Source organism: Cupressus sempervirens, chromosome 5 (assembly GCF_028749045.1).
Source record: "Cupressus sempervirens isolate cs-2001-9-10 chromosome 5, ASM2874904v1, whole genome shotgun sequence".
Taxonomy (NCBI): Eukaryota; Viridiplantae; Streptophyta; class Pinopsida; order Cupressales; family Cupressaceae; genus Cupressus; species Cupressus sempervirens.
In genome coordinates, this window is record NC_143122.1 from 1,024,596,558 (window position 1) to 1,024,624,108 (window position 27,551).

General features: G+C 36.5%; 1 protein-coding gene across 1 annotated transcript; it reads left to right on the forward strand.

Annotated features, from left to right (window-relative positions):
* The first annotated feature begins 17,340 nt into the window (after positions 1-17,340).
* On the forward strand, positions 17,341-18,082 carry LOC149559428 (uncharacterized). The gene is made up of 2 exons (XM_089831435.1): positions 17,341-17,723; positions 17,968-18,082. The coding sequence occupies exons 1-2, from the start codon at positions 17,341-17,343 to the stop codon at positions 18,080-18,082; spliced, it is 498 nt and encodes a 165-aa protein (XP_089687561.1).
* Positions 18,083-27,551: the final 9,469 nt, after the last annotated feature.

Sequence of the window (27,551 nt, forward strand, 5' to 3'; positions counted from 1 at the left end):
TTTTAACAACCATCAATCTCTGTAACAACTATCTCTAACTTGCTCAAGTTTCCAAAGAAACTATTTGAAGACAACATCCAACAAAAGTCCAGATGACTCTGTCCATCATAGATAATCCCCCATACAGGAAGCATCAACATCAGTCTAGACAAATAATAGTGCTCAGTTACACTAGATTGATGCACTCTTGCATCATCTACTCTAATGTAGGAAGGGGCATAACCAAATACTCAAAAGTCTCTTTGGGAAGAGGATTGGTAAAAATAATCTACAATCTTCTCTTTGGTACATACATACTCCAATCCAATTTCCTTTTCTACAACTTTCTCTCTCAACATATGTTATTTGATAAAAATGTGCTTAGTTTTAGAATACAGCATTGGATTCTTTCACATATTCACTGTACTTGTGTTATCACAATGTATGACAATAGGTTTTTTTTGGTGTTTTGAAACAAATATGATTTCAAATTACCCCGATGAGAACAAGACACATCCAGGGACAGCTAACTCTCATCCTTCACATATCCTTTTAGACAATGGGCCAACTATAATGATAGACCCTTCTTCCACTTTAGGCTCTGTAAAACCTAGGCAGGTGGACCTCAAATTCAATTTATATAAACATATTCTTGAATCTATTACAATAGATTTAACCCTTATTTCTCCTAATGACTCATACAATAACATAGATCTGCAATAGCTAAATGCAAAACAATGCAATTCAGAAGCTGAGTGAGGGCATCACATTTTTATTCTTTAACATGAAAGGGAAAAACATTTGATTAATGATGTTGATTTTAGAAAAATCTCAAATATGCAACAGTGAGAACAAGTTGATCCTATAGATGATCAATGCCTTATCTATTGGTTAATTTCATGAATCAAATACATACATCTATGATGTCAAGGACATATTTCATACACCAAAATATTAGATTTGATAATCACTTTGTGAATGAGAGATTGAAGTTCATAAAGACCTCATTCTTATGAAGTATCTTTCTCAAAATAACCAACAATCCTATCAAAGACATTGAGCATTTACTTGGCCCTTTGTTCCAACAACAAAACATATATGGCATAAACCTTAAAGGGATGCAAATGAGTTTCAGTTCTTTGTTCCTAGACCACATAAGACTACATATTACTGAGATAGGAGGTGAGAATTAGAATGAAACTAAAGAAATTCTTCCTCATTTGTATTCATTTCTTTGAAAAAATACATTCAAATGCATGAAATCAAAACATAAAAACACCTAATAGATTTGAACTTTCTCTATTATCTTCACTACTACTATCATACAAGAGATAATATGCTGAAGAATAATGGTGGAATCACAATTTTGGATCCACCAAAGTGGTCTCTGTAGACACCTAAAAACCTTTAGAAAATAAAGTATTTTTATTTTCTGAAAAAGTCATGATGACATCATCATTTATTAATTAATTTATTTATTTATTTATTTATTTATTTTTATGCCATTAAATCCCTTTATCTTAATTAAAAATATTTAATTAAGGAATCCCTCCCAAAAATGTTTAAATCTTATTTAAACATTATTTCCTTATTTATTAATTATTTAATTAATAAATTGACCAAAAATCCTAAAATAAATTAAAAATTTATTTTTTGCCCAAAACTTGGCCAATTTCCTTATGACCAATAACCTCTTCCAAAATTTTCTAATCCTTCTTTAATTTTGATTAAAGGTCAATCCCATAATTTCCTACCCCTAATCCCAACTCAAAATATTTAATTAAGATTAAATATTAATCCTCATGTTTATTAAAAAAGTTTTAATAAATATCTCCTCAACCCAAACCCTTGAAATAAATAAAACTTTATTTATTTCCTAAAAATCTAATTTATCCTCATCCTAAGAAGTTCTAGACTCTTCTAGAAAGTCTTCATCCTCATCCTAGGAAATTCTAGACTATTCTAGAAAGTCTTTATCCTCATCCAAAGTCTAGACTCTTCTAGAAGATGTCTTTAAACCTAATCCTAATCCCCTCCTAACCTTGTCACATTCCCTAAACATGGGTTAAAGACTTGCTAACTCAAGGCAAAGTTAACAAATATCTCCTCCTTCACCCACCCTCATTAAATGCCATCCACTTGCCTATCCCTAAGCTAATCCTAAACCATCCTAATCCATCCTCTAATCATTTTCACAAGCCTAAACAAGCTTAAAACCTTCCTAATCAAGTCCAAGTCGAAATTGCTCTCATCACCCTCAAAATATCTCAACCATAAAACTTTATGAAGTCCACTAGGTCATAAATGACTCTTACAAGCCCTTTTATTGCTCTTACAAGTCATTATGAGGGTATTTATGAAGATTTTATCTCTTGAGCCTCCTTTTTTGACTCATCCTTGCCCTTTCCTCCATCCTCTCACCATGTGACATGTGTCACTCCTTGATTGGCTATAAGGAAGCACAATCCATGTGCTCTCCTCTCATGCAATCTGAGCCTTCCATAAGCTTTTTCCCATCCTTGCATCTTAGCCCTCAATCCCTCAAGCCTCTTGCCTATAAATAGGATCCTTCCCCTTTGCAAAATAACACAATCCATGAAGTAAATTCATAATGCCATTTTGAGAAGCCATTTTACATCAAAACCATACACTCACACCCAAATTCCAACTCCATTTGAAGCCCTTTTTGAAGAATAAGCTTGAGCATACATCCTATCTATTTAGACAAAGCTACTCAACAAGAGAGTTTCTCATTGAGAGAGCCCATTAATGGCTCATATTCTGAATTGAGAGCTCATCTTAGTCTATCTTGAAGTTTATGAATTTTGTTTAGTTTGTAGAAGCTTTATTTAAATTTGGTTTCTATTAGCATACTAACATTGCTCATATACATTATGGCACGCCCGGTGGGACCCCGCATGGGTCATCTTCATTAGCTTTTTTAGTCAAATTTTGTATGTCATTTGCTGATTTTGGCTAATTTTGCTTGTTTTTGTGATTGGTAGGATTGTATAAATTGGTTTTGTAGGTCCACATGAGCATGAAGAAGACAAAGGAACTCATAGTCTATCTCATAGTATTTGCAGATTTTTCAAGCTTATAGGTGGACAAAGCACTTGGAATTCTTCTTCCTCTTCTTGTCTATATTCTTCTTATTCCATCTACTTCTTCTTCTTCTTCTTGTGGGAGATCTTGGCCATTTTTTTTTTTAAGGAAGCAAAATCATACACACTTCTTTTTAGTGCTTAAAATGAATCCCCAAATCATACTTAAATCCATTAAAAAATTAAAAATTTGCATAAAAGAAAAAATATTTTAACAAGTGAAACTAAACCAATCTAATCATTTGCATCCTTGCAACATCAAGGTTTTAGATGCATTCATGCAAAATTAGGAACACTTCATTTTTGGGAATTTAAAAAGAACTTCAAGTTTCCATTTCAAAAGGTTCAAAATCAACACTAAGTGCACACTAAAGTTCTTTTAAAAAAATCTCATGAAAACTAAGAGTCCTAAATGGTTGCCAAAAATTGTCCTAAAAGCTTTGTTATTTTTTCCAAACAAATGTCTTGTTGCAAAATCTTGAATGTTTCTTAGGTTTTTCATGCATCAAAATAATCTAGGAATATCTTTTTTGGGCTTAAAATATGCAAACTAGAACACAAAATCTTGAATGAAAACCAAAGTCCAAAGAATCATTTTCACTTTTGAGTCCAAAAACAATCTTGAATGATCTAAGGTTAAAACAAAGCACTTCAAAGTTCTTAAAACAACACACAAAATCTCAATCTTGAATGCTCAAAGGAAAAAAATTGAATGTTTAATCACTTGTCTTTGAATGCATGTTGCTAAACACACTCTTGAATGCCATGGATTAAAATCAAATTTTCCTTGAATGCACATTAATCTCGCTCACACTTCATTTGGGCATAAAAATTGGACAAATCTTGACGTGGAGGGCCTTCAGGCGCGCGCTTGGCAATCGAGTTTCTCACATCTTTGTTTTGGGCTTAAAACAAACTCACACTCAATCTTGAATGCCTAACAATCAATGAACATTGCATGGTTTGGACGCATTTTCAATAATGCTCGCATTTTTTATGTTGATGATCTCTCTACTTTCATTATGCTAACGATGCTGTCAAATTGGAATGAACATTGTATGCCATAATCACAAGTGTCTTCAATCATAGCTTACAAAATCTAAATCATCAATTGGAATAAACACGTGTCTTTTAAAGCCCAAGATCATGTATGTGGTCTTGTTTTACACTTTTTAGGAGGCCTGCTTGGGGATTTCATCACCCCTTGGGACGACCTCAACTCCAGTGTTCCGGTGGAGTATAAAGATCGGGAGGTGAATCGAAAGACACCTCTCTTGGGATCAAAATTTTGTCACTCGGGCTAAGCCTCAAGGAACTTTATACCCTTGAGAAGTGAAAGAGGAGAAGTGGGTTACCGCTCCTCTCGGCTGTGTGACATCTTTTTGGTTTCATCTACGGATTTGGGCCTCACGTACCTTGCGTATATCGAGGACTCCCTGGCTATAACAAATTTCATCCTTGTAGAAAGCTTCCTAGGATGTTGGTGTGTTTGACGTGCTTGCTCAAAAATTTTGTCTGCTTATTTGTTCATAGCTTTTGAATGAATGTTTTCCAACTTTGGTCAAAATCCCAAAAAAGAAAAAATCTCCCAGCTCAAGGCATACTTAGCGTAGTCACTGCCTCATCAGAAAATCATCCAAGCTCCCCCGCTGCAACCAAATCTATCTAGTTCCTTGCTTTAGAACAATCCCAAATCCAAAGTCTCTCCAAATCATCCCCCCCAGCCAGCTAGCAACCCAATCCAGAATCACACCCAAGCCTTTAGAGAGTTGTTGTCATTCTGCTAGAATTTTCTATCCAATCAATCCTACCAATCAACCAGCCTCACCACAGTTATCCTTTTGACAGAGCTTTGTCTAGGGTAATCTAGCTTTGTCACCTGTTATCCCTCATCACCTTGAGCTAAAGGTTGGGATCCACAAGTGATCAATCTCGTGTCATGCCCATAGGATCATTAGTCTATTCTTAGGTTGACACAATCTCCACCAATCCAGCGCATAGGAAAGCAAAACTCTCACTTTTTGACAGCATGCCCTCGAAGTCTTCCATCCACAAGAAAGCCAAAAATCTCCAGCCAATCCTCCTTAGGTCTGTCATACAACTTTGACTCTCCCTAGGAAATCTTTCATCAGCCAATCCAAAATCTGTGCTTAACCCAAATCCAACCATGAGCTTCCATGTTCATCCATATGCAAGACCCCATCCCCATCAAACTCATCATCCAAGCATGAAGTACCAATCCTATCATGATGTGTTTGGTCGCATTGTCCTTGCTCCTGCCACCTCCTATTCCAATGATGATGAAAATCTTGTTGACTATGACGGGTATATTGAAAGCCTTAGAAACATTCCCCCAAGCATCCCCCAAAATCCAAGAGTTATTCCAAACTATCTAGTCATGCCATCCGATATTCCAGCTTCCCCTCCATCACCCCATCAACCAAGCTTCCAATCTTCCACCCCCATCACACTAGCTATTCCTGTCAATCCACCTCCACCTTCGACACACGAGTCTCCAAGGAATCTCCTAGAGGAAATACAAGAAAATTTTCCTCCAACATTCGATAAGCCATGTCATCTAATCGAACCATGTGAAGTAGCCAGTGATGAAGCTTCCCCATCTATAATATCACCTCCATCTCCCATAGCTATCATCCCCATACCATCCATCAAATTGCTTAAAATCCTTCCACTTCCCACAAGCATCAAAATCCCACCACCTATCAAATCCCTCCAAATCCTATCCACATCACCTCCAAGAATTTCCCAAATCTCTCGTAATGACCCTTATGCATCCATCTTCTACTCACCCATCTCCACTACTGAATCTCCCATCTATCCATCCACTGCCTTTGAAGAATCCATCCCTTCACCTCCTATCGCACCATCCACTCCAAACCAATCCTATCAAGATCCTACCCAAAAGCATGTTGGCATCCCCCAAAGCATAAATGAAGATATCATCGTACCATGTCTTCCATCCATAGTGCAGTCACCATCTCCTCCATCTCCAAAACCTCAAGCCATATCTCCTCCACTACAAGATATCTTGTCAGCCCACCAGCTACATTAAGATCCTATCCTTCCATCTCCCCCGCTCCATGCTTCCATCTTACCACCTATCCAAGCTATTCCACCATCTATAATCTACCCTCTTGGTTCACTTACATTCATCCATGGTGGCCCTCTCTCAGCAGAAGAATTAAGAACAATATCTCCCCATTGCAATACACCTAATAAATCACTTCTACCATTTTCTGCAAGCAAAAAGTTTCCTCAGCTTGTTCAAATGCTCAATCGATGGCATTATCAAGGTCAAGGTTTAGGACCACAAGAGCAAGGAATCAGAGAGCCTATTATTGCAAAAAAAAAATCTAGGATTTCATGGTCTTGGATATGTATCCAAAGGTTCACCATCTAAAGGTGTTGGTACACCACACCCCCAAACCAAGCCTATCTCCAAGCCCACCATGCCAACCTCCCATCACTCCTTCAAGAAATCTTATGCCATCCCCCCTCCACCATCTTTGCAACCCAAAACAACCTACCATATCCCCCCTTCATCCGCTAAATCCATTTTGGGTCCCTATGTCCCAAAATCTACCGTCCTCCATCCTCCTATCAGCCATCATAAAAATCCTATTCCATCCATTTTTACGCAAGATCAACAAAGGCACATATCAGGGCACATCATCCATCATCATCCCCCTACATGCTCTTTCATATCCTCTCCATCTCACAAAGCTTCTCCTAACCATCTTCCCAAAGCTTACCACAGCAATGTGAATGCCAACTTCAAAATGCATAAAGCTAAAAATCCACATCCTAGGCAATCATATGTCTATTCTAAAAGACATACTCCAAAAAGGCAAAATCCAATCAAAGAATGCAAAACAATGCAAAAGCCTATGAAAAGAAAATCCAAAACCATGTGGATCCCCAAGAAAAAAGTTGAAACCCAATGCATAATGGCATCCACCACTGCTAATCCCCCATCTAGTGACTCATGTCCCCCATCTCCTAACTCCATCTTGGGTGCCTATATCCCCAAGCACGCTTCCACAAATCCTCCATCACGCCCGCATCTACCATCTATCCCCCATATGCTCTTTTCACACCCGTCCCAACATGTGCCAATGTTGCTCTTGCAAGCATCCCCATCTCATGCTCCTTTCCAGCATTTTCATCCCTCCATCTCCTACCATCAATCCCATCTAATCCGATCTATTGCATAAATCACACATTCGGTATACCAACAGCTAGCAACAAAATTGAACATTCCAATAGCCAGTGAAAAATCCCAAAAAAGCCAAAATAGCTGAAGAAAGCCAAAATCATTCCAACTAAGTCCAAAGTCAAAAAGTCAAAAAAAGAAAAGAAAAATAAAGCGTCCACTGGTGAAAACTTGGCAATTCAAGAACCTTGGACAAGTACCATGATGAAAACTTGGCAAACAAGCGTCATGCGTAATCCTGCCATCCCCAGCTTAGCCTATCACCCTCATGCTTTTGGTCATCTCTTGACATCCAACTCCATTTTCCAATCTATCCACCTATCCTCCATCCTCCAGCTTCCATCTCACACCATCCACTAATCTTATGCAACGTTAGCCAATCATCTCATCTATCATCCATCTCCCTAGCCCCTTCAAATTTTTCCATCCTAGCTTCAATCCTATCACATCCATCATAAGACCTCCTTTCGCATGTTATCTTTTGATTGGGGGCACTATATTCCTTGGAGATCTTGTCTTGTCCATCCTCCCTTGTCATTGGTATCTAGCTCTAGGCTATCCTCATGCAAACCCAATGTCATCTCTTTATATCCATCATAATCCTAGCTATCTACCATCCTATCCAGCCATCTCATCCTGCTCCTCTAGCTATCCTTGGTCACAAAATCTCTCATCATCATTGGATGCATCCTGCCAAATCCATATCTTTCGCTGTCACCCCACCCTTAGCTTTCGCATCTTGCACAACATCGAACCATCCTGCTATCCTATCATCCTGAGCTTTTGCCTGCTTGTAACTATCTTGGTCTGTTAGCTTGTACCATATCTTGATTAGCTCACTTGTAAATATCTTGGTATATCAGCTTGTACATCCTCTTTAGCTTAGTACCATTGCATCTATCCAGTGTTCGTGTCAGTTCGTCCTTGATCAGCATCTTGTACCCATCACACATCTTGGTTAGCTATTCCAACACATCCTTTAGCTAGATTTCCTATCACCAAAGTGTTATCTTTCTTAGTTCAGCTTGCCAGATGCATCACTCATCCAAATCCACCAGCTTAGGTCCTCTCCGATAGGTCCTTGCAGGATATAGCTTTCCTCATGTCTGATCTTGGTTCGTTAGTACCTTGTCCTACCCATCTCGTTGGCAAACGGTTCTCTTTTGGATTTTCACTTTCTTTTGATTTAGGATCTTCCCTTTTGGGTCTTGAAGTATCTTTTCCAAGCAATCTCCTTGTTCCCTCCTCAAGGTTGCCACGATCTTCCATATCATGGTATGCTGCGAATGGGGCAATTAGAGCGTAAGGTCTTGATCAGGTCTTTCGTTTGTTTTTCTTTTCTGCTTGTGGGTTCTCCAATGTCGTTTCCACGCTGCTTCCTCTAGGATTCATGTGTGATGTTGGGGCAATCCTTGTGTGTTTGTTTTGAGTTAGTTTGTCAATCCTCTGGACAGTTGGTGAATAGGCCTTGATGTTCTTGGTAACCTTGGCAATTAACCAATAGTCCTATAGCAAATCTAGTGCTCAACTACATGGTGGTACTTCTCTTTGAAGTATCCCCCCGCTCAAAAAGCTTCAATGGTTTTCCTTCATCTCCATTATCCCCCATCCATATCCAGCATCCGTCTCTCCTACCCCAGCTTATGCATCAGTATCTCTTTGAATCACTCATCACTCTTAGCTTTAAGGATCCACAACCACCAAGCCTCATCTTTCGAGATCCACAATCCTAGTCCTAGGGATCTCCGAAACCCATCTTCCACCAATCTGACTCTTTGAAATCCTGTTGCATCAGCTTTATAATCCCCTCATCCATCTCTCTATCCTGGATTCCTTTTTATAGCGCTCTGCTCCTTCATCCTCCACCTTCCCTAAAGTCTTAAGCTTGCTTCCTCTTGTGCATCTGATTCTCCTTTATCATTCTCCCATAGTGAGAGTTTGAGCTAATTCAGCCCCTTCTCTTTGCCAATCTGAGTCTCCTTGCTCATCTCGGATTCTTGTACTTTTCAAGAAGCCATCGAGCCTCGCTTTCTCTCCTCGCTACCTTCTTGAGGGGGCATCTCGCAGTCCATTCTCTCCTCTTCTGCTCTAGCCTTGGGCATCTTATTTTCTTATCTTTGATGCCATGCCACTTGCGGCATCACATCAAAGAGGGGCAAAATGTAGACACCTAAAAACCTTTAGAAAATAAAGTATTTTTATTTTCTGAAAAAGTCATGATGACATCATCATTTATTAATTAATTAATTATTTAATTAATTTATTTATTTTTATGCCATTAAATCCCTTTATCTTAATTAAAAATATTTAATTAAGGAATCCCTCCCAAAAATGTTTAAATCTTATTTAAACATTATTTCCTTATTTATTAATTATTTAATTAATAAATCGACCAAAAATCCTAAAATAAATAAAAAATTTATTTTTTGCCCAAAACTTGGCCAATTTCCTTATGACCAATAACCTCTTCCAAAATCTTCTAATCCTTCTTTAATTTTGATTAAAGGTCGATCCCATAATTTCCTACCCCTAATCCCAACTCAAAATATTTAATTAAGATTAAATATTAATCCTTATGTTTATTAAAAAAGTTTTAATAAATATCTCCTCAACCCAAACCCTTGAAATAAATAAAACTTTATTTATTTTCTAAAAATCTAATTTATCCTCATCCTAAGAAGTTCTAGACTCTTCTAGAAAGTCTTCATCCTCATCCTAGGAAATTCTAGACTATTCTAGAAAGTCTTTATCCTCATCCAAAGTCTAGACTCTTCTAGAAGATGTCTTTAAACCTAATCCTAATCCCCTCCTAACCTTGTCACATTCCCTAAACATGGGTTAAAGACTTGCTAACTCAAGGCAAAGTTAACAAATATCTCCTCCTTCACCCACCCTCATTAAATGCCATCCACTTGCCTATCCCTAAGCTAATCCTAAACCATCCTAATCCATCCTCTAATCATTTGCACAAGCCTAAACAAGCTTAAAACCTTCCTAATCAAGTCCAAGTCGAAATTGCTCTCATCACCCTCAAAATATCTCAACCATAAAACTTTATGAAGTCCACTAGGTCATAAATGACTCTTACAAGCCCTTTTATTGCTCTTACAAGTCATTATGAGGGTATTTATGAAGATTTTATCTCTTGAGCCTCCTTTTTTGACTCATCCTTGCCCTTTCCTCCATCCTCTCACCATGTGACATGTGTCACTCCTTGATTGGCTATAAGGAAGCACAATCCATGTGCTCTCCTCTCATGCAATCTGAGCCTTCCATAAGCTTTTTCCCATCCTTGCATCTTAGCCCTCAATCCCTCAAGCCTCTTGCCTATAAATTGGATCCTTCCCCTTTGAAAATTAACACAATCCATGAAGTAAAGTCATAATGCCATTTTGAGAAGCCATTTTACATCAAAACCATACACTCACACCCAAATTCCAACTCCATTTGAAGCCCTTTTTGAAGAATAAGCTTGAGCATACATCCTATTTATTTAGACAAAGCTACTCAACAAGAGAGCTTCTCATTGAGAGAGCCCATTAATGGCTCATATTCTCAATTGAGAGCTCATCTTAGTCTATCTTGAAGTTTATGAATTTTTTTTAGTTTGTAGAAGCTTTATTTAAATTTGGTTTCTATTAGCATACTAACATTGCTCATATACAGTCTCACACTAAAAATTTCCAACCCTTACAATGGATAAGAAAGAAGAGGATATAGATAAGGAGTAAATTCCCAAATCAAATCTAAAGATAACCTATGTCCACTTGAAATTCCATCCTCTACTATTGTGAAACCTCTTTCATCTCTCTATCCATTTGATCTGATTTAGTTTTCATCACTATCATATAAAAAACTTGGAAATATCTCTATTGAATGATGAAAACCCTTGTGTCACCAAAATAGTTGAGCTACATCATGAAATGCTGGTAAAAATTTGTGTTTAAACTGATTTGAAAGGTGACCAAAATTGACCCAAACTACATATTTACCATGTTTTGCCAAGCTTGTAACTATGTTTTCAATTTTTACCAATTTCACTAAGAAGGCCCAAATTTTACATTTCTACCTATAACTTGAACCACTTACTTCATATGCAAAAATAAACTCCACAATCAGAAATTTCATCTTATCTTGATTTTGACGATATATAATATCCCTATGTTTGCTTATCGAGAGCTCCCAGAATCTTGATTTGAAGAATCAAGCCATGCTATGGCTGTGAAATTGTATTTGGACAAAAATCTAACTTTTCAAAATTTAAAACCATAGCTATAAATCCAAATCTTATTTAAAATTTGACCCACGTGCTTTTCCAAGGAAATAATTAGAAAATAATAATTTTTTGAACCTAGTACCTTTTCCCTCATCTTATCAATCCAGGTCAAACCTATTTGACCACTAGTGACACATGTCAATTCTTGATTGGTCAAAATTTTGCTTCACTGTCTGACATTTTCCATGTGGCGACCACATGTTTTCCACATGTCACTCGCTAATTGGGTCATCATGTCATGTGATGAATCAGCCTCATGCCACATCATCGCAACATAGCAAACACGTGTCACCTTATGCAACCTTAGCTCTAGTCACTTGTCCATCTCAGCTTTGCCACATCAGTGCCAAGTGTCACTTTCTAGTTGGGTTTCCATATCGCTTGCTTAATAGTTGAGCAACTTCCCTTTGGTGACATGGCAACCATCGTTAGATCTATTACATTTTTCCATCCTATGCCTCAGTGAGATCTGACTCAATCCGCCTACTACCACATATTGCCACTTGTCATTTTTTGAATGGTCACCTTAACTGCCAGTTGGGTCCACACGTCTCACCAAATTTTTGGTTTTCTGAGAGGTCACCATGTTTCTTGCCAAAAAACCTCCCATTTTCTAGTGGCAACATAGGGACCACCAAAATATGGTGACCTTCTCCAGTAGGCTTCCACATCAATGATAACATCAACATCTTGGTCGATGTGTTCTTTTAATACTTTTTTAAGTTACTATCTGGCTAGCCAGCATCCACGGGTCCCACCAAGAACTTGCTCCTGCCTTTAAAAGGCAGATGTCTTTAGACAACAAGCATATTGTGTAAAGGTGTATTTAACTATTTCATATTTTCCTCATGTTGCCAATCTGGGATAAATGTCTAAGGATTTTCTTCTACTCATGGTGAAAAATCAAAGCCTTCCTCTAGCTTGCATGGGATTTCTTTGGCTCACGAGCTTCCTTTCTTCACACCATGGACTATGGGCTTCTACCTCATGTCATCCCTTCTTTTCAGACATGGAGCAAGGTGTATTCTCTTCCATGCAAATCACCTCCCCTATCATGGGCATTTTGACGCTTTTGTTGTTGACATGGAGCTTCTTATTTTGCAATCCACAAAACTCCCTCCAATCGTTGAAGCTTCTTCTTTTACTACGAAGATCCCTTTTAAAACTGGCATCTACCATTGTTTTATTTCATTTGGCATCTCTAAAATATTTTAAATCTATTGAGCTTAGAGGGGAATGCAAAAGTTTTTCATTTTTCAACAAATGCCCATGGCCTGGCCATTCAGAGCCCCTTCTACATGTGTTGCCATGTATACTCTATCTCATAACAAAGACTCCCAAGTTTGGCAGCTCTCTTTAAAGTGTTTTCTCTCTAATTTGTCTAATGTGGGATGTTTTGCAACTTTAGAGACATCTCTCTCCCACATTGGTTTGGTTCCCAACTTGCATAATGCTCTAATACATAGCGCTACCTCTAAATTCTCCAACTCCTTGGACCTCCTCTCTTTTGTGACTTTCTCCCATGGTGCTTCTTCTTCTTCATGTGGGCGTTCTACTTTCTTTGACACCATCCCTTCCTGACATGGTCTCTCCTTTGTATTAGCCTTGCTAGTTAATTCATCATAATTCCAAATTGGGCATTGATCCTCATTTGTAAGAGGATAATAGACAACCACAACATTAGAGAATCATAAGAAGTGGGTATAATAATCCCATTCAAATAGAAAACATTATTTTGTGTACTAGAAAGTAGATGAAAGCTTTTTAGTTTTCAAGTTTATTTTCTAAGAACTCAAAAAGAAGAGGCTTATTTCTTAAGGAAAAAGTTTTGGTCATGAGCACAACATGATGTGTATCTAAATGATGTGGGTATGTTTTGGATTCTAGATTATTTTGGTGAGCATTTGTAAACCTAAATATTCTTTTCAAAGCATGTTTTTGAATTCTTTTCATAGCCATCCAATCTTAAAGATATTTTCAAGAATATGGAATCAATATTTTCAAATACTAAATCCACATTCAGAAAATCAATGTTATTCAAACTATTAATCTCAAATTCAAAACCTCTGACTTCTCAACACTTAATGCCACCCACAGAGCAGTAGTGTTTTCCATGTAAGAAACTAGTTTTGCATCTTTCTTTTCCAACTCTGAATTAAGGTTTGTAATGAGTTGCACAACTTTTTTTAGTTTGCCCCCATATATTTCTTTAGTAAAAAGGCACTCAATTGCTTGTTTCCATTTTTTTTCTGCTAGTTTCTCCTCAAATGAAAATATTTTATCTTAGCATCAATTCAAACATTTCATATAACCTTACAAATGCCACCTTAAATTAATCCATATTTGAAGAAATTCGCATGTTGTAATAGCTTAAGTGAAAATGGTCGAGCCCCAAGTGGGTCTAGCTAATTTTTTGTTTTGTTTTTTTTTTTTTGAATAACTAACATCTTCAAATTGATTTGATAAACACTTGACACCAATCAAGACTAGATTTGATCAATAAAAATACAAGTAAAACTCAACTTATCACTTTCTTGCAAATTGTCGACTTTGTGCCAAGAGGTCCTTTGACTGGCTATAAAAATTGATCTAAACAAATAACTGGGCTCTAAAATTAAACACACTGATTCTGTATTCCATATAATTGCGCCATGTAAAATATCATGCCATGAAAAAGTCAGGGTTAAATGATATTAACTGTTGAAGTTACCCTTTCAGAACTGCCTGTAAGCAAAATGTCAGATAACAATAAATCGTGTTTTGTTTTGGCTTCAAAAGCTGGGCAAACTGACACTTGGGGAAACAAAAATTGGAAATTGGTTCACCATTATGAGAAGAGTATAAATATATGATTAGGACTCATGAAAAATAACAAGACAAAAATGGTGAATGGTCAAAGTGGGCTACTCAAATTTGTACATTGGAAGCAATTCCAGAAAAACATTTTTTGCAAACAAAATGAACCTAGGAAAGTGTGTAGATGGATTCATAAAGTTTTAAAAATTGGAACACTTATAGTGTTTTTAGAGGAGAACAAAGTGGTACAATCTATTTGATCTCACCTATCACAAATTTTGAGTTATGACATCACACATAGAGGTACTAACAGATCTGCACTTCTTGACACCAGTAAAATGTTACAGGTTGCATTTGGAATCGCATTCAAAAACTAATCAAAAAGATTTTTCATAAACTAAAAATTGAAAAATAGTAAATATATATCCCCTAAAATGCAATGCAAAAGGAATTGTCTCATTTTGATCAACTGAGTCAAAGTTATAAACAATTGAAACAGGGCCTCCTAGAATTTTGAACAATTCACATTAGCATGACATCAAAAAAATGACCAACTTTGAGGGATTCAAAACCTAGTCAAATGGATTTGAAATGAATCAAAAAATGAAACATAGGCTCTCTAGTATGGAAACTAAATAATCCCAAAGTGGTGTCATGAAACATTACTGGGTTGGAGATATTCAATTGCAAACAAGGGCTCCTATCGCTGTTTGACACTTTGGCAAAAATGTAGATTTGGAAATTGCTCAAAATGGGACTTCATGGAATGGATTGGAATTAAAATTTATCATCATAGGATGAGGGGATATACTGAATGCATGGTTTTTTAAATATTAAACACCTCATAGCCTTCAAATGGATAGTCAGGTACACTTGCATTAAAAAGTGCTTATAGGGCTTAATTCTTCCAATGGTACTCAAAATCAAGGCTTCAATTTTGAGTCTCGACAGTGGCTCTGTCTAGGGATGCATGTTCCTTGTGGGTATGGCAAGTATTTAGATCTCTAGGGTAAGGAGACCATTCTCAAAACTTCTCTCAAACAACTTTATTGAAAATAGGGAAACTACACTAACTATACAAACAATGGCCCTTGGGCCACCAAACTTTGAACAAATTTTTTTACCTCTGTCATAAATCTGATTTTCATCTAAACTTTCATGAGGTAATTTGGAAATATTTATTCTGTGAGCAATGTTTCTGGATTAGATTGTGTGAGTTTTTTTAGCATCAATGTTTCGGATCATACTACATGATCCATCATCAGGACGAGAGAACATCAGAATATGGAATATGCAGACCAGGAAACCACAAGCAGTCCTAAAAAGAGAGGGAGGGAGGGGCACAAAGACCAAGAGAACCAAAAATAAAGACACAACCACCAAGAGAACCGGTACAGAATAACCAATCATATGTATAAATGCAGATAATGTATATATATGTAAAGGAATTTTATATGATGCATTAAAAAATGAAAAAAAATTTAAAAAATAAATAAATAAATAAATAAAATAAAATAAATAACTAAATAAAAATAAAAAATAAATAAATAAGTAGATAAATAAAAAATTTAATTTTTTTTAAAAAATTAAGGATCAGTGTGAAAAAGGGGAGGAAGCACACGATTATGAAAATGAATAAATAACTATAAGAGGTTAAAAATACAAAAATTAGGAATTAAAAAATTAAATATTAAAATAATAATAATAAAAATAAAGAAGACTCAATCCCTTACATATATATATATATATATATATATAAATAAATAAATAAATAAAAGCATGTGCAAATATTAAGAACTTATATACAACTATATCGAAATCGAACAAGCCAAAAAAAAAATTTTAACCCCAAGAGAAAAACAAGAAGAGAAACATTAGAAAGGACCCTAATACCACAAAGAAGATATAAACAAAATAAGTAAAATTAAGCTCAGGAGCAAAAAACCCCTCAATAAATAGATCGAACCTAAAAACTAAAAACGCTACTACAAGAAAATGCGAAAATAAGCCATAAGTGCGAAACAGACACAACACTGGAACCAACCCAGATTAAAGAATACAAGCACAAAGAGATGAAAAACAAATCATAAATAAATAAATAAGGATAAGAAGAAAAAAACAAGACATCAAGATGGAAGACCCAAGGCTGAAACCAACGGCACAGGAAAGAGCTCGAGGGTTAGAGCGACATGGAGGGCTAAGACGAAACGAAAAAAGAGAGGAGAGACAACAGGAAGCAACCTGAAAAAAGAACACAGAGAACATGAGGAGGGAGGAGCTCAGGGACCACAAGGTGGGGCCAAGAGACCACCTTCTTCTCTTTCCAAAATGTCTTCTATGAACAAGTCGATGGAGTAGCCATGGGTTCGCCCCTCTCCCCGATCATTGCCAACCTCTTCATGGAGCATTTTGAGGACATGGCTATCCAGTCCTTCCCCCTCAAACCCAAATGGTGGAAACGATACGTTGATGACACTAATGTTTGTTGGCCACATGGGCTTGAGAACCTTGAACTATTTCACTCTCACATCAACAGTTTGGTCACCAAAATTTCCTTCACCAAAGAGCTTGAGTCAGACTATCAGTTGCCTTTCCTAGATGTCCTTCTTATCTGAAAGGCTGATGGGTCATTCGGTCGCAAGGTTCACCGTAAGACCACCCACACTGACCTGTACTTGCACGCATCCTCCCACCATCACCCCAGCCAGAAGGTTGGCATCCTTAAGACGCTCGCCCTCAGAGCTTTCAGAATCTGCGATGATGACAACTTGCATGAAGAGCTCACTCATCTTCGTCATGTATTCATGTTGAATGGATATTCTCACAAGCCAATCTCTAAGGCTATCAACCGAGCCAAGTCCTTCTTTCTTTCTAGGTGTACACTCAGTCCTCCACCCAACCAACCTCCCCGGTTTGCCACCCTTCCTTTTGTCGATAGCATCTCTCAGAAGATGGCCAAGATCTTATCTAAAAAGGGTCTTCATACTGCTTTCAAACCCCTTTCGCAGTTGCGTCATCGAGTTCCTCCCCTTAAGGACACCAAAGACTCTTTCCTCAACTCGGGAGTCTACAAGATTGAGTGCTCTTGTGGGGCCCCTTACATAGGGGAAATAGGCCGTTCTTTTCGTACCAGAATTCGTGAGCATGGTGCAGACATCAGACATGACAAAACCCATAAATCTGCCCTTGCTGAGCATTCTTCGACCACCAAACATCACATTTGTCTGGAGACCGCCAAAATTCTTTCCAAGGAGGATAACTTCTTCAAAAGAAAACTTAAGGAAGCTATTGAAATTAACTATCATCCCATCAACCTCAATCGAGATGAGGGATGGTCCATTAGCTTGTCTTGGCAACCTCTCCTAGGCTCGCTTAATACTAAGCATCACCCTTGATGCTTCTCGAGCTTTCCTGCCCCCCCTGGTGTGTCCCCTAGTCTTCCCTTGTCGCTCCCCCATTTTGGCCTGTCCGGTTTATGGGGAAGCGCCCCCCCCCCCCCCTTTCGTCTTCAGTCTCTTGGCCCCACCTTGTGGTCCGTGAGCTCCTCCCTCCTCATGTTCTCTGTGTTCTTTTTTCAGGTTTCTTCCTGTTGTCTCTCCTCTCTTTTTTCGTTTCGTCTTAGCCCTCCGTGTCGCTCTAACCCTCGAGCTCTTTCCTGTGCCGTTGGTTTCAGCCTTGGGTCTTCCATCTTGATGTCTTGTTTTTTTTTTTTTTCTTATCCTCATTTATTTATTTATGATTTGTTTTTCATCTCTTTGTGCTTGTATTCTTTAATCTGGGTTGGTTCCAGCGTTGTGTCTGTTTCGCACTTATGGCTTATTTTCGCATTTTCTTGTAGTAGCGTTTTTAGTTTTTAGGTTCGATCTATTTATTGAGGGGTTTTTTGCTCCTGAGCTTAATTTTACTTATTTTGTTTATAGCTTCTTTGTGGTATTAGGGTCCTTTCTAATGTTTCTCTTCTTGTTTTTCTCTTGGGGTTAAAAAAAAAATTTTGGCTTGTTCGATTTCGATATAGTTGTATATAAGTTCTTAATATTTGCACATGCTTTTATTTATTTATTTATTTATTTTATATATATATATATATGTAAGGGATTGAGTCTTCTTTATTTTTATTATTATTATTTTAATATTTAATTTTTTAATTCCTAATTTTTGTATTTTTAACCTCTTATAGTTATTTATTCATTTTCATAATCGTGTGCTTCCTCCCCTTTTTCACACTGATCCTTAATTTTTTTAAAAAATTTAAATTTTTTATTTATCTACTTATTTATTTATTTTTTATTTTTATTTAGTAATTTTTTTATTTATTTTTTTCATTTTTTAATGCATCATATAAAATTCCTTTACATATATATACATTATCTGCATTTATACATATGATTGGTTATTCTGTACCGGTCTCTTGGTGGTTGTGTCTTTATTTTTGGTCCTCTTGGTCTTTGTGCCCCTCCCTCCCTCTCTTTTTAGGACTGCTTGTGGTTTCCTAGTCTGCATATTCCATATTTTGATGTTCTCTCGTCCTGATGATGGATCATGTAGTATGATCCGAAACGTTGATGCTAAAAAAACTCACACAATCTAATCCAGAAACATTGCTCACATACTAATGGATTGTGGAAATCTGATTATGTTAATATTTATTCTATCAGTTTCACTAGTTATATTAGCATCTTGAAAAAACTTACTTGGCAAAATGAAGTCTACACCTTCACTTTCATAATGCATATAAAAACTAGATTCATTCTCAACAACTTACTCATTATGAAAGTTCTAATCAGCATGCTCAAAAATATTAGACTCAATTGAAAATCTTCTCCAACAGAAAAATCATGCATGCTATTAGTTTTGAATATGAAAGCTTCATATTCAGCATGGGGAAAAAGGTCACACATACCTTGAAATTTTGTATCCTTATGTATAATCAGATGGTACTCAAATGAGCAATCAGATTTGTGCTCACACATGTCATCAAATTTCGCATCTAAAACTAATCTAAAATCTTCAAATGGTCCTTTCAAATCAGCAAATGGATTAGTCATCATGTTAGAGTATTCATCATAAAACTCATTACAAGATGTATGTTGATTTTCAATAAGAACTTCATCAAACACCTTGTTATCCATATCATGAGATGCAACATCATTATCATTTTCACTATCATACTTGGAAGAAGAACAATCTAATCTCTTATAGTAGTATGATAATTTATCATCATTAAGATCATCTTCAACTAAATCTAAACATTCTATGTGCTCTTCAAATAGTGGATTGATAACCCCATGTAATGATCCTCTTTGAATATTTTGATAGGTGATGTGCCAATCAACATCAAACTCTTGACCACACAACGGGTTCGTAAAAACCTTGAAATGGCTTCTAACATCACTTTCATGGACACTTTCAGCATATGAAGAAGAAAAATTAGAATCATCACAAGAAGACACATCATCCACTCCATCAACAAAGCATGTAGAATATGAATCAATGTTACTTGCATTGTCTTCATTAAGATGATTCAAATGTCTTGCAAACCAATCATCTTTAGGTGTTGATGCATTAATCTTAGGATCACTCATATGTTGATTATCACTACATATATCTTCAAGACATTCATCCACACAATTAGGTAATCTATCCTTATAGATAATCTCTTTGTCTTCATATTGCGTAGAAAATTCTTCTTCACAACTTTCAACCTCAAGTTGATTTACATAACTCTAAAATGGAACTTCACTTAGAAATTTAGACAAAGAATTCATACCTTTACTTTCGTAAGAGTATTGACTTCTGTCATTTATTTCTTCTTCCTAATTTACATCAAATTCACATGAAGATGAACATGTACTACCATTTTCCTCTTCTTGACTTGAGGAAGAACTCTCACCATTGTCTTCACATGATGCTTCTTCATAATACATCAGATTGTTACCATCACTTGAAAGATCACTTCCAACTTCTTCATTGATGAAGACATGAACCACAACCAGAATGAATGCAATAGGGGAAAAGGGGGAATATTATTATCTATAAAATATTCTACCACATTCAGTACATGTAAACAGACCCAAAGACATGCCCTATGGGCTTACAATGGTCATATCCTGGAGAAGAATCCCCCTCACAGTACCTTCTCTCAAACTCCACCAAGAACTATCTTTACAATGCTAGAAATGTTCTTAAATAAACCCCAATTAGGTTTAGGGTTAAGAATACATTCTAGAACATGCCATTTGGAATCCACCACCAAAACATAAGGTTCCAAAAATCACGTTAGAAACCGGTGTAAAATTAGAAGAATCTAGATATGGTAGTCCAACTTCCGAGAGTCATAACTTTTGATCTGGGACTCCAATTGACGAATTGTTTACATTTTTGAAAAGCTCTCAAAGTGCTCTATAGACCTATGGACATCCTTCACTAGTCTCCCATTTTTTTTGTCTCGTACAAGGTCATTTAATGCCTCAAATCTGACTTGGAAGTATTCTTAGGAGGTCTCTAGGAAATTTAAAACTGTAATAACTTTCAAACTGTAAAGCCTTTTGACCTGATTCTTTTTCTAGAGTGTTTTAAATTAAAAATATAATAATCCTTCCAAATTACACCCTCTAACTCATCATAATTATGGCTCAATTACAAAATAACCCATTTTCTACATTGACACATATCCTAAGGTGCTCAAAAACTCTAACCTAGAAAACCAATAGTGGAACTATGAGAGTTGGAATATTTATTTGACCCAAATGGGTAAACAAAAATAAAAACACTTTAAATAGAAACTAACACTAAGAATATTTTTTTGGTGATACAGGATCACCCTACACACTAGATGCTCTTGCATCAGACACCCAGGGTAGATTGAAAAGTCCCTGTCACTTTATAGCTTGTAGAGGAAAACCCAAATGGGAAACCTTTGTTGTGGATATCCAAGTTGAGTCTTCTATTAGTCATCCTTTCCACTTCACTAGGTATTCTTCATACTACATGTTTTTGGTACTCTGGCCCACACGACTATCTAAAATGTCACCAATCTCTTCCTTCATTGAAGTAGGAATTGGACATGATTCTAGCATCAACCCCTCATCTGCACCATCATCATGATATTTTTTTAAGTCTGCAATATTGAAGATAGGAGTAATGTGAATCCCATTTGGCAACTTCACATCATATGCATTTCTTGAGTCACGTTTCTTCAAAATTTTGTAGGGACCAAATTTCTTCATCTTCAGCTTGTTCTAGGTACCCATTGGAAAGTGTTCCTTCCTCAAGTATACCATAACCAAATCCCCTACTTGGAAGTCCTTATGTCTCCTCTTTTGATCTACCCTAGCCTTATACTATTGGTTCTCTTGGTAATATGTGCATGTACCTCCTTATGGAGATTCTTGACATGAGCAAATTCTTCTACCTCAGTACTTGTCCTCTCCTCTTGCTCTATCTTTCTTAGCTCTAGTGTAGTCTTTGGATTATTCCCATACACAATTTGGAATGGTGATCTACTAGTACTCCTATTTATATAATAATTGTAAAAAAATTCTAATAGTGGTAGAATCAAATCCCATCCCTTGGGTTTATCTCCCACTAAACATCTCAACAAATTTCCTAGACTTCTATTCACCACTTTTGTTTGTTTGTTAGTTTGTGGATGATGCATAGAACTAAAATTAAACTATGTCCTCAACTTCTCCCACAAATTCCTCCCCAAATACCCTAAAAATTGAGTATCTCTATCAAAAATAATACTCTTTTGGAGACCATGTAGTGTCACCACTTCTCTAAAAAAAAATCTGCAATATGTATTGCATCATGAGTCTTGTGGCATAGAATGAAATGCACCATCTTGGAGAACCTATCAACCACCACAAATAATGAGTCATTACCCCTTTGTGTCCTCAACAATCCAAGAAAAAAATCCATAGTTATGTCCTCCCAAGGCTTTGATGGAATAGGCCATGGCTAATAAAGTCCAGTATTGTGACTAAATCCTTTGGCTCCTTGACATACTTGACAACTTTGCACAAAGTTCTTCACATCCTAAGGCAATTGAGGCAAAAAATAATGTGCTCTAATAATGGAAATAGTCTTATCTTGACCAAAGTGTCCTACCATTCCTCCACTATGTTTCTCCTTGATCAAATTCTTTCTCATAGAACTCCTTGGAATACATAATTGACTACCCTTGAACAATATACCATCTTGAATCAAATAATCTAGCCACTTGGTCCTATCTAGAGTAATAGGTTCTTCACAAGCCTTTCATGCTTATACAAAATTAGGATCATCAGGGTACAGATTCTTGAGTTCATCAAACCCAACCACTTTAACCTGCATTATTGTCAGCAACAATCGTCTCCTACTCAATGCATCTGCTACCCTATTAGACCTTCCACTTCTATGTTTCAACACAAATGTATAGCTTTGCATGAACTCTGCCCATTTCAAATGTCTTTGATTCAATTTACCTTGGCTATTTAGGTACTGCAATGCCTGATGATTAGTATACAAGAAAAATTCTTTTGGAAATAAATAATGCCTCCATTTCTTTAAGGCTTGAACTATTGCATAGAACTATTGATCATAAATAGAATACTTCTTCTTTGCATCATTCGATTTTTCACTAAAATAAGTAATAGGCTTACCTCCTTGGCTTAATATAGCCCCAGTAGTACTGCCACTAGCATCGCAATCCACCTAGAACACTTTATTGAAATCACGAAGTTCCAACATAGGTTGCTCTATCACCTTCTTCTTCAACAACTCAAAACTCCTTGTAGCTCCTGTAGTCCACTTGGACACTCTTCTATCCCCCCTCATTGTTTCAGTCAGGGGTGCACATATGACACTAAAATTTCTAATGAACCTCCTATAAAAACTAACCAGACCATGGAATGACCTCACCTCAGTAGTAGACCTTGGAGTAGGCCATTCTAAGATGGCCTTTACCTTCTCTGGATCCATTTTGAGACCCTCAACTGATACAAAAAACCCCAAATAGACTAACTCCTTTTTGATGAAGCTACACTTCTTCAAATTAATCAACAATTTCTCTTACCTCAACCTTTCAAGGACACTACAAATGTTCAATAAATGTTCATCCAAATACTTTTTGAAAATTAAAATATCATCTAGATAGATAATAATAAATTTTCCCAAGAATTTCTTTAGTATCTCATTCATAAGCCGCATGAAGGTGCTTGGCACATTGGTTGGTCCAAAGGGCATGACTAACCACTCATATAGACCCTCCTTGGTCTTGAATGTAGTATTCCAATCATCTCCCTCTCATATCTATATCTGGTGATAGCCACTCTTGAGATCTATCTTTGTAAAGTACTAAGCTCCACTCAAATAGTCCATAAGATCATCCATTCTTGGCAAAGAGAATCAATACTTGATGGTTATTTTATTTATAGTCTGAAAGTCTATACACATTCTCCACTCTCCATCCTTCTTTGGTGCTAGAACTGCAGGTAATGCACATGGACTCAGGCTCTCTCGAATCAAACCTTTCCTCAACAGTTCCTAAACTTGTCTATTTAGCTCCTTAATTTTAGTAGAAGTCATCCTATGAGCAGCCTTCTTAGGAAAACTAGCTCTAGGGATTAAATCTATTTGATGACTAATTTGCCTTACTAGTGGCAACCCTTCTGGAACATTATTAGAGATGACATCTCCATACTCACTTAATAGTCTTGAAACTTCAAGTGGAATTTCACTGCTTCCTTCCTTATATTTTCTAGGAATCAAAGCATAACACATATGTTGATGTTTCATGCCATCCAAAAAATTTCTTCCATAAACAAGACATACCCTAGCACTACTACATACCTTTTCACCTTCCTTTATCAAGGGCTTTAGTTTGTAGTGAACTTCATCCTTTGTCAAAGAGTATGTATTTGCATGATCATCATCTACAACATGCCTATCAGACTACCATAACCTTCCTAACAATAAATGGGATACATCCATTGGAATGATGTCACAGAGAACCTAATTATGGTAACTCCCAATTTTGAACTTCACTAGACATTGTTTACTAACTAGGACCTTATGACAATCCTTCACCCAAGAAATTTGATAGGGTTGGGGATGTTTCTCCTGCTTGAGCTTTACCTTTGAAACCATCTCTTCTAACACCAAGTTGTTAGTGTTTCCACCATCAATAATCACATCACAACATTTACCCTTGCACTTCCACCTAGTATGAAACAAAATCCCCCTTTGTCTAGGTTTAGTCTCACTTCTTAGTAAGACCCTTTCATTTACTAGAACCACTCTTCTTTATACATCCTCTAAATGTGATGACTATGCATCCTCATCCACATGAGCAACCCTTGCTTGTCCATCAGCTCTCTCATCTATCCTTCCTTGCCATTGAGGGCATTCAAAGACATGATGACCTTCTTCATTTTAATGAAAATAGGTACCACAGAAGCCTCCTCTTTTGGAACCTTTTCCATGTCATCTACCTTTCCCTCTTTGATCTCCAAAGTTTTAATCATGGGAGTATTTGAAACCCTTGTTCCTCTAGTTTTGACTAAAACCCACATCTTCATTTTTCCTCTGGTTCTCATTTTGGCCTCCAAATGACCTCCCACCACCCCTTCCTCCTTGATCATGCCCTGTCTATCTTCCATCAAACCTTTTTTTTAGCTTCTCCTCAACTCATAGGGAAAACTAGTATGCCTCTTCAAAGCTAGTCATTCTAACTAGACTTAACTCCTCCTGAATGCTAGGTCTTAACCCACTAAGGTAACAGGCAACCTTCTCCTTGTTTACTTTGATAAGAACTCGATAAAATTCCTTTGTATATTCTTGGACAGATTTTCCTACTTGCTTTAACCCTTGCATTTTCTTAAACAAATCAAGCTTGTAGTCAACATTAATGAACTGCTTCTTTAGTTTGTCCACCATGCGATCCCGTCTTGTGATGTTCTCCTTTCTTCTTCTATTTCTTTCTAACCAAATCTCTTGCCACCAAATTTTGGCATGGCCTTTCCTTTTGGCTTTTGTAAACTTAACCCTATTTGGGTCCTCTATATCTTTATACCCATGTCAATTTTAGGTATTTTTCCAAGCTTAGCAATGGCCCTGAAAAGCCTCTCCTCTACCTAGTTTAGGACTTCTCTGTCTCCTTCCTCTTCTGGCCTAATATTTCCTTCTTCTTCATTTTCTTCCTCACTTTCATCACCTATGGGAATATTCATCCCTCTACAAATATCCTCTTGCAATTCTTGGACTTGTCTTTGGAGGGCTCTAACCTTAGGAGTAATAACTCTATCCCTTCCACCATGCTCCCTTCATGGAGGCATCTTCTTGTCTTAAACCCACATCCACCAAGTCCTAGTGCAAACACCCTCACAGTCGGTGCTCTGTCTATATACTCAAAAAAACTTGCTCTGATACCACTTGATGAAGACATGAACCACAACTAGAATGAATGCAATAGGGGAAAACGGGGGATATTATTATTTGTAAAATATGCTACTATATTTAGTACATGTAAACAGACCCAAAGATATGCCCTATGGGCTTACAATGGTCAGATCCTAGAGAAAAATCCTCCTCATAGTACCTTCTCTCAAACTCCACTAAGAACTATATTTACAATGCCAGAAATGTTCTTAAATAAACCCCAATTAGGTTTAGGGTTAGGAATACATTTTAGAATATGCCATTTTGAATCCATCACCAAAATAGAAAGTTCTAGAAATTACATTAGAAGCCAGTGTAAAATTAGAAGAATCCAAAAATGGTAGTCCAACTTTTGAGAGGCATAACTTTTGATTCGAGACTTCAATTGACAAACTGTTTACATTTCCAAAAATCTCTTGAAGCACTCTATAGCCCTACAGACATTATTTTCTCATCCTCTATTTTTTGGGCTCATATAAGGTTGTTTAATTCCTCAAATCTGACTTGGAAGCACTCTTAGGAGGTCCCCAAGCAACTTAAAACTATAATAACTTTCAAACTGTAAAGCCTTTTAACATGATTCTTTTTCTAGAGTGTTTTAAATTACAAATATAATCATCCCTCCAACTTAAATCCTCTAACTAATTATAATTATAGCTCAATTACAAAATAATCCATTTTCTACATTGACACGTATCCCAAGGTGCTTAAAAACTCTAACCAAAAAAACCAATAGTGGAACTATGAGAGTTGGAATCTTTATTTGACCCAAATGGGTATTTAGAAATGAAATCACTTTAAACAAAAACTAACACTAAGCATATTTTTGGTGATACAGGATTTCCCTTACACCATTGGATGCTCCTACATCATTCATCCTCATTTTGAGATAAACACCTTCCAACTTCATGATTCATTATGTTTTCAACATAAAGAAAATCACCAATAGGAGATAAAATGACTGAAATTATATCTTGCATATCTAAATGATCCAGTGAACTAACTTTATCATCTACTGTGGTGACATCACAAATATTTGTGCTATATTCAACAATAAAAGAATCAGCTCCTTACTGCAACAAAGAGTCTTCATCTACACATGTCTTTAATTTTAGATTTTCAACAAAATGACTTACAACAATAGTAGTACCTACTTGCTGATCTAAAATCAAACACTCTTTATGACATTAATTCTTCCTTTGAACCTCATCTTGCCGACAAACATTCCTAGAGAAATGACTCCTAGTTAAGCCATACCTTATATTGTTTTGAATCTATGTTGCTGTAATGAATGTCTGATGCAAAGTCTTAGGCTCTTTATCTCTTAATAGATAACTCATCTCTTTATCAAATGCATCAAGAGAAACCACTAAATACACTTGATCATCTAGCTTACACTTTTCAAGAATTTCATTCAAAACTTTTGCAAATCTAGTATTAAATTCAGGTACTAACTCACCATTCCTGATTTAGATTTTCAAGAACCTATCAAAATAATTAGAGATACTTAGATGAAATAGAACATGCTGACAGAAAATAAAACCAATCCCTAGCATTACCTTCTAAAGTCTGAACAAACAACTTCATATGAATGTCTTCATGAGCAATTTCAAAATCACCAATCGAATCACTGAACAACTGAACATGATGACTGGCTGAATTTTCATGTTTCCCATTGAAGTTAGGTAAATATTTTTTGAGATTATATAACATAGGGTTTGGGAAACTATGAATGCCATTGAAA

What these genes read in the sequence shown, in the direction of transcription:
- LOC149559428 (XM_089831435.1), top strand. Translation starts at nt 17,341, where the DNA reads ATGGCCAAGATCTTATCTAAAAAGGGTCTTCATACTGCTTTCAAACCC. An exon ending in CTCAATCGAGATGAGGGATG is followed by an intron (nt 17,724 to 17,967) that starts GTCCATTAGCTT and finishes TTCTTTTTTCAG; the next exon opens with GTTTCTTCCTGTTGTCTCTC.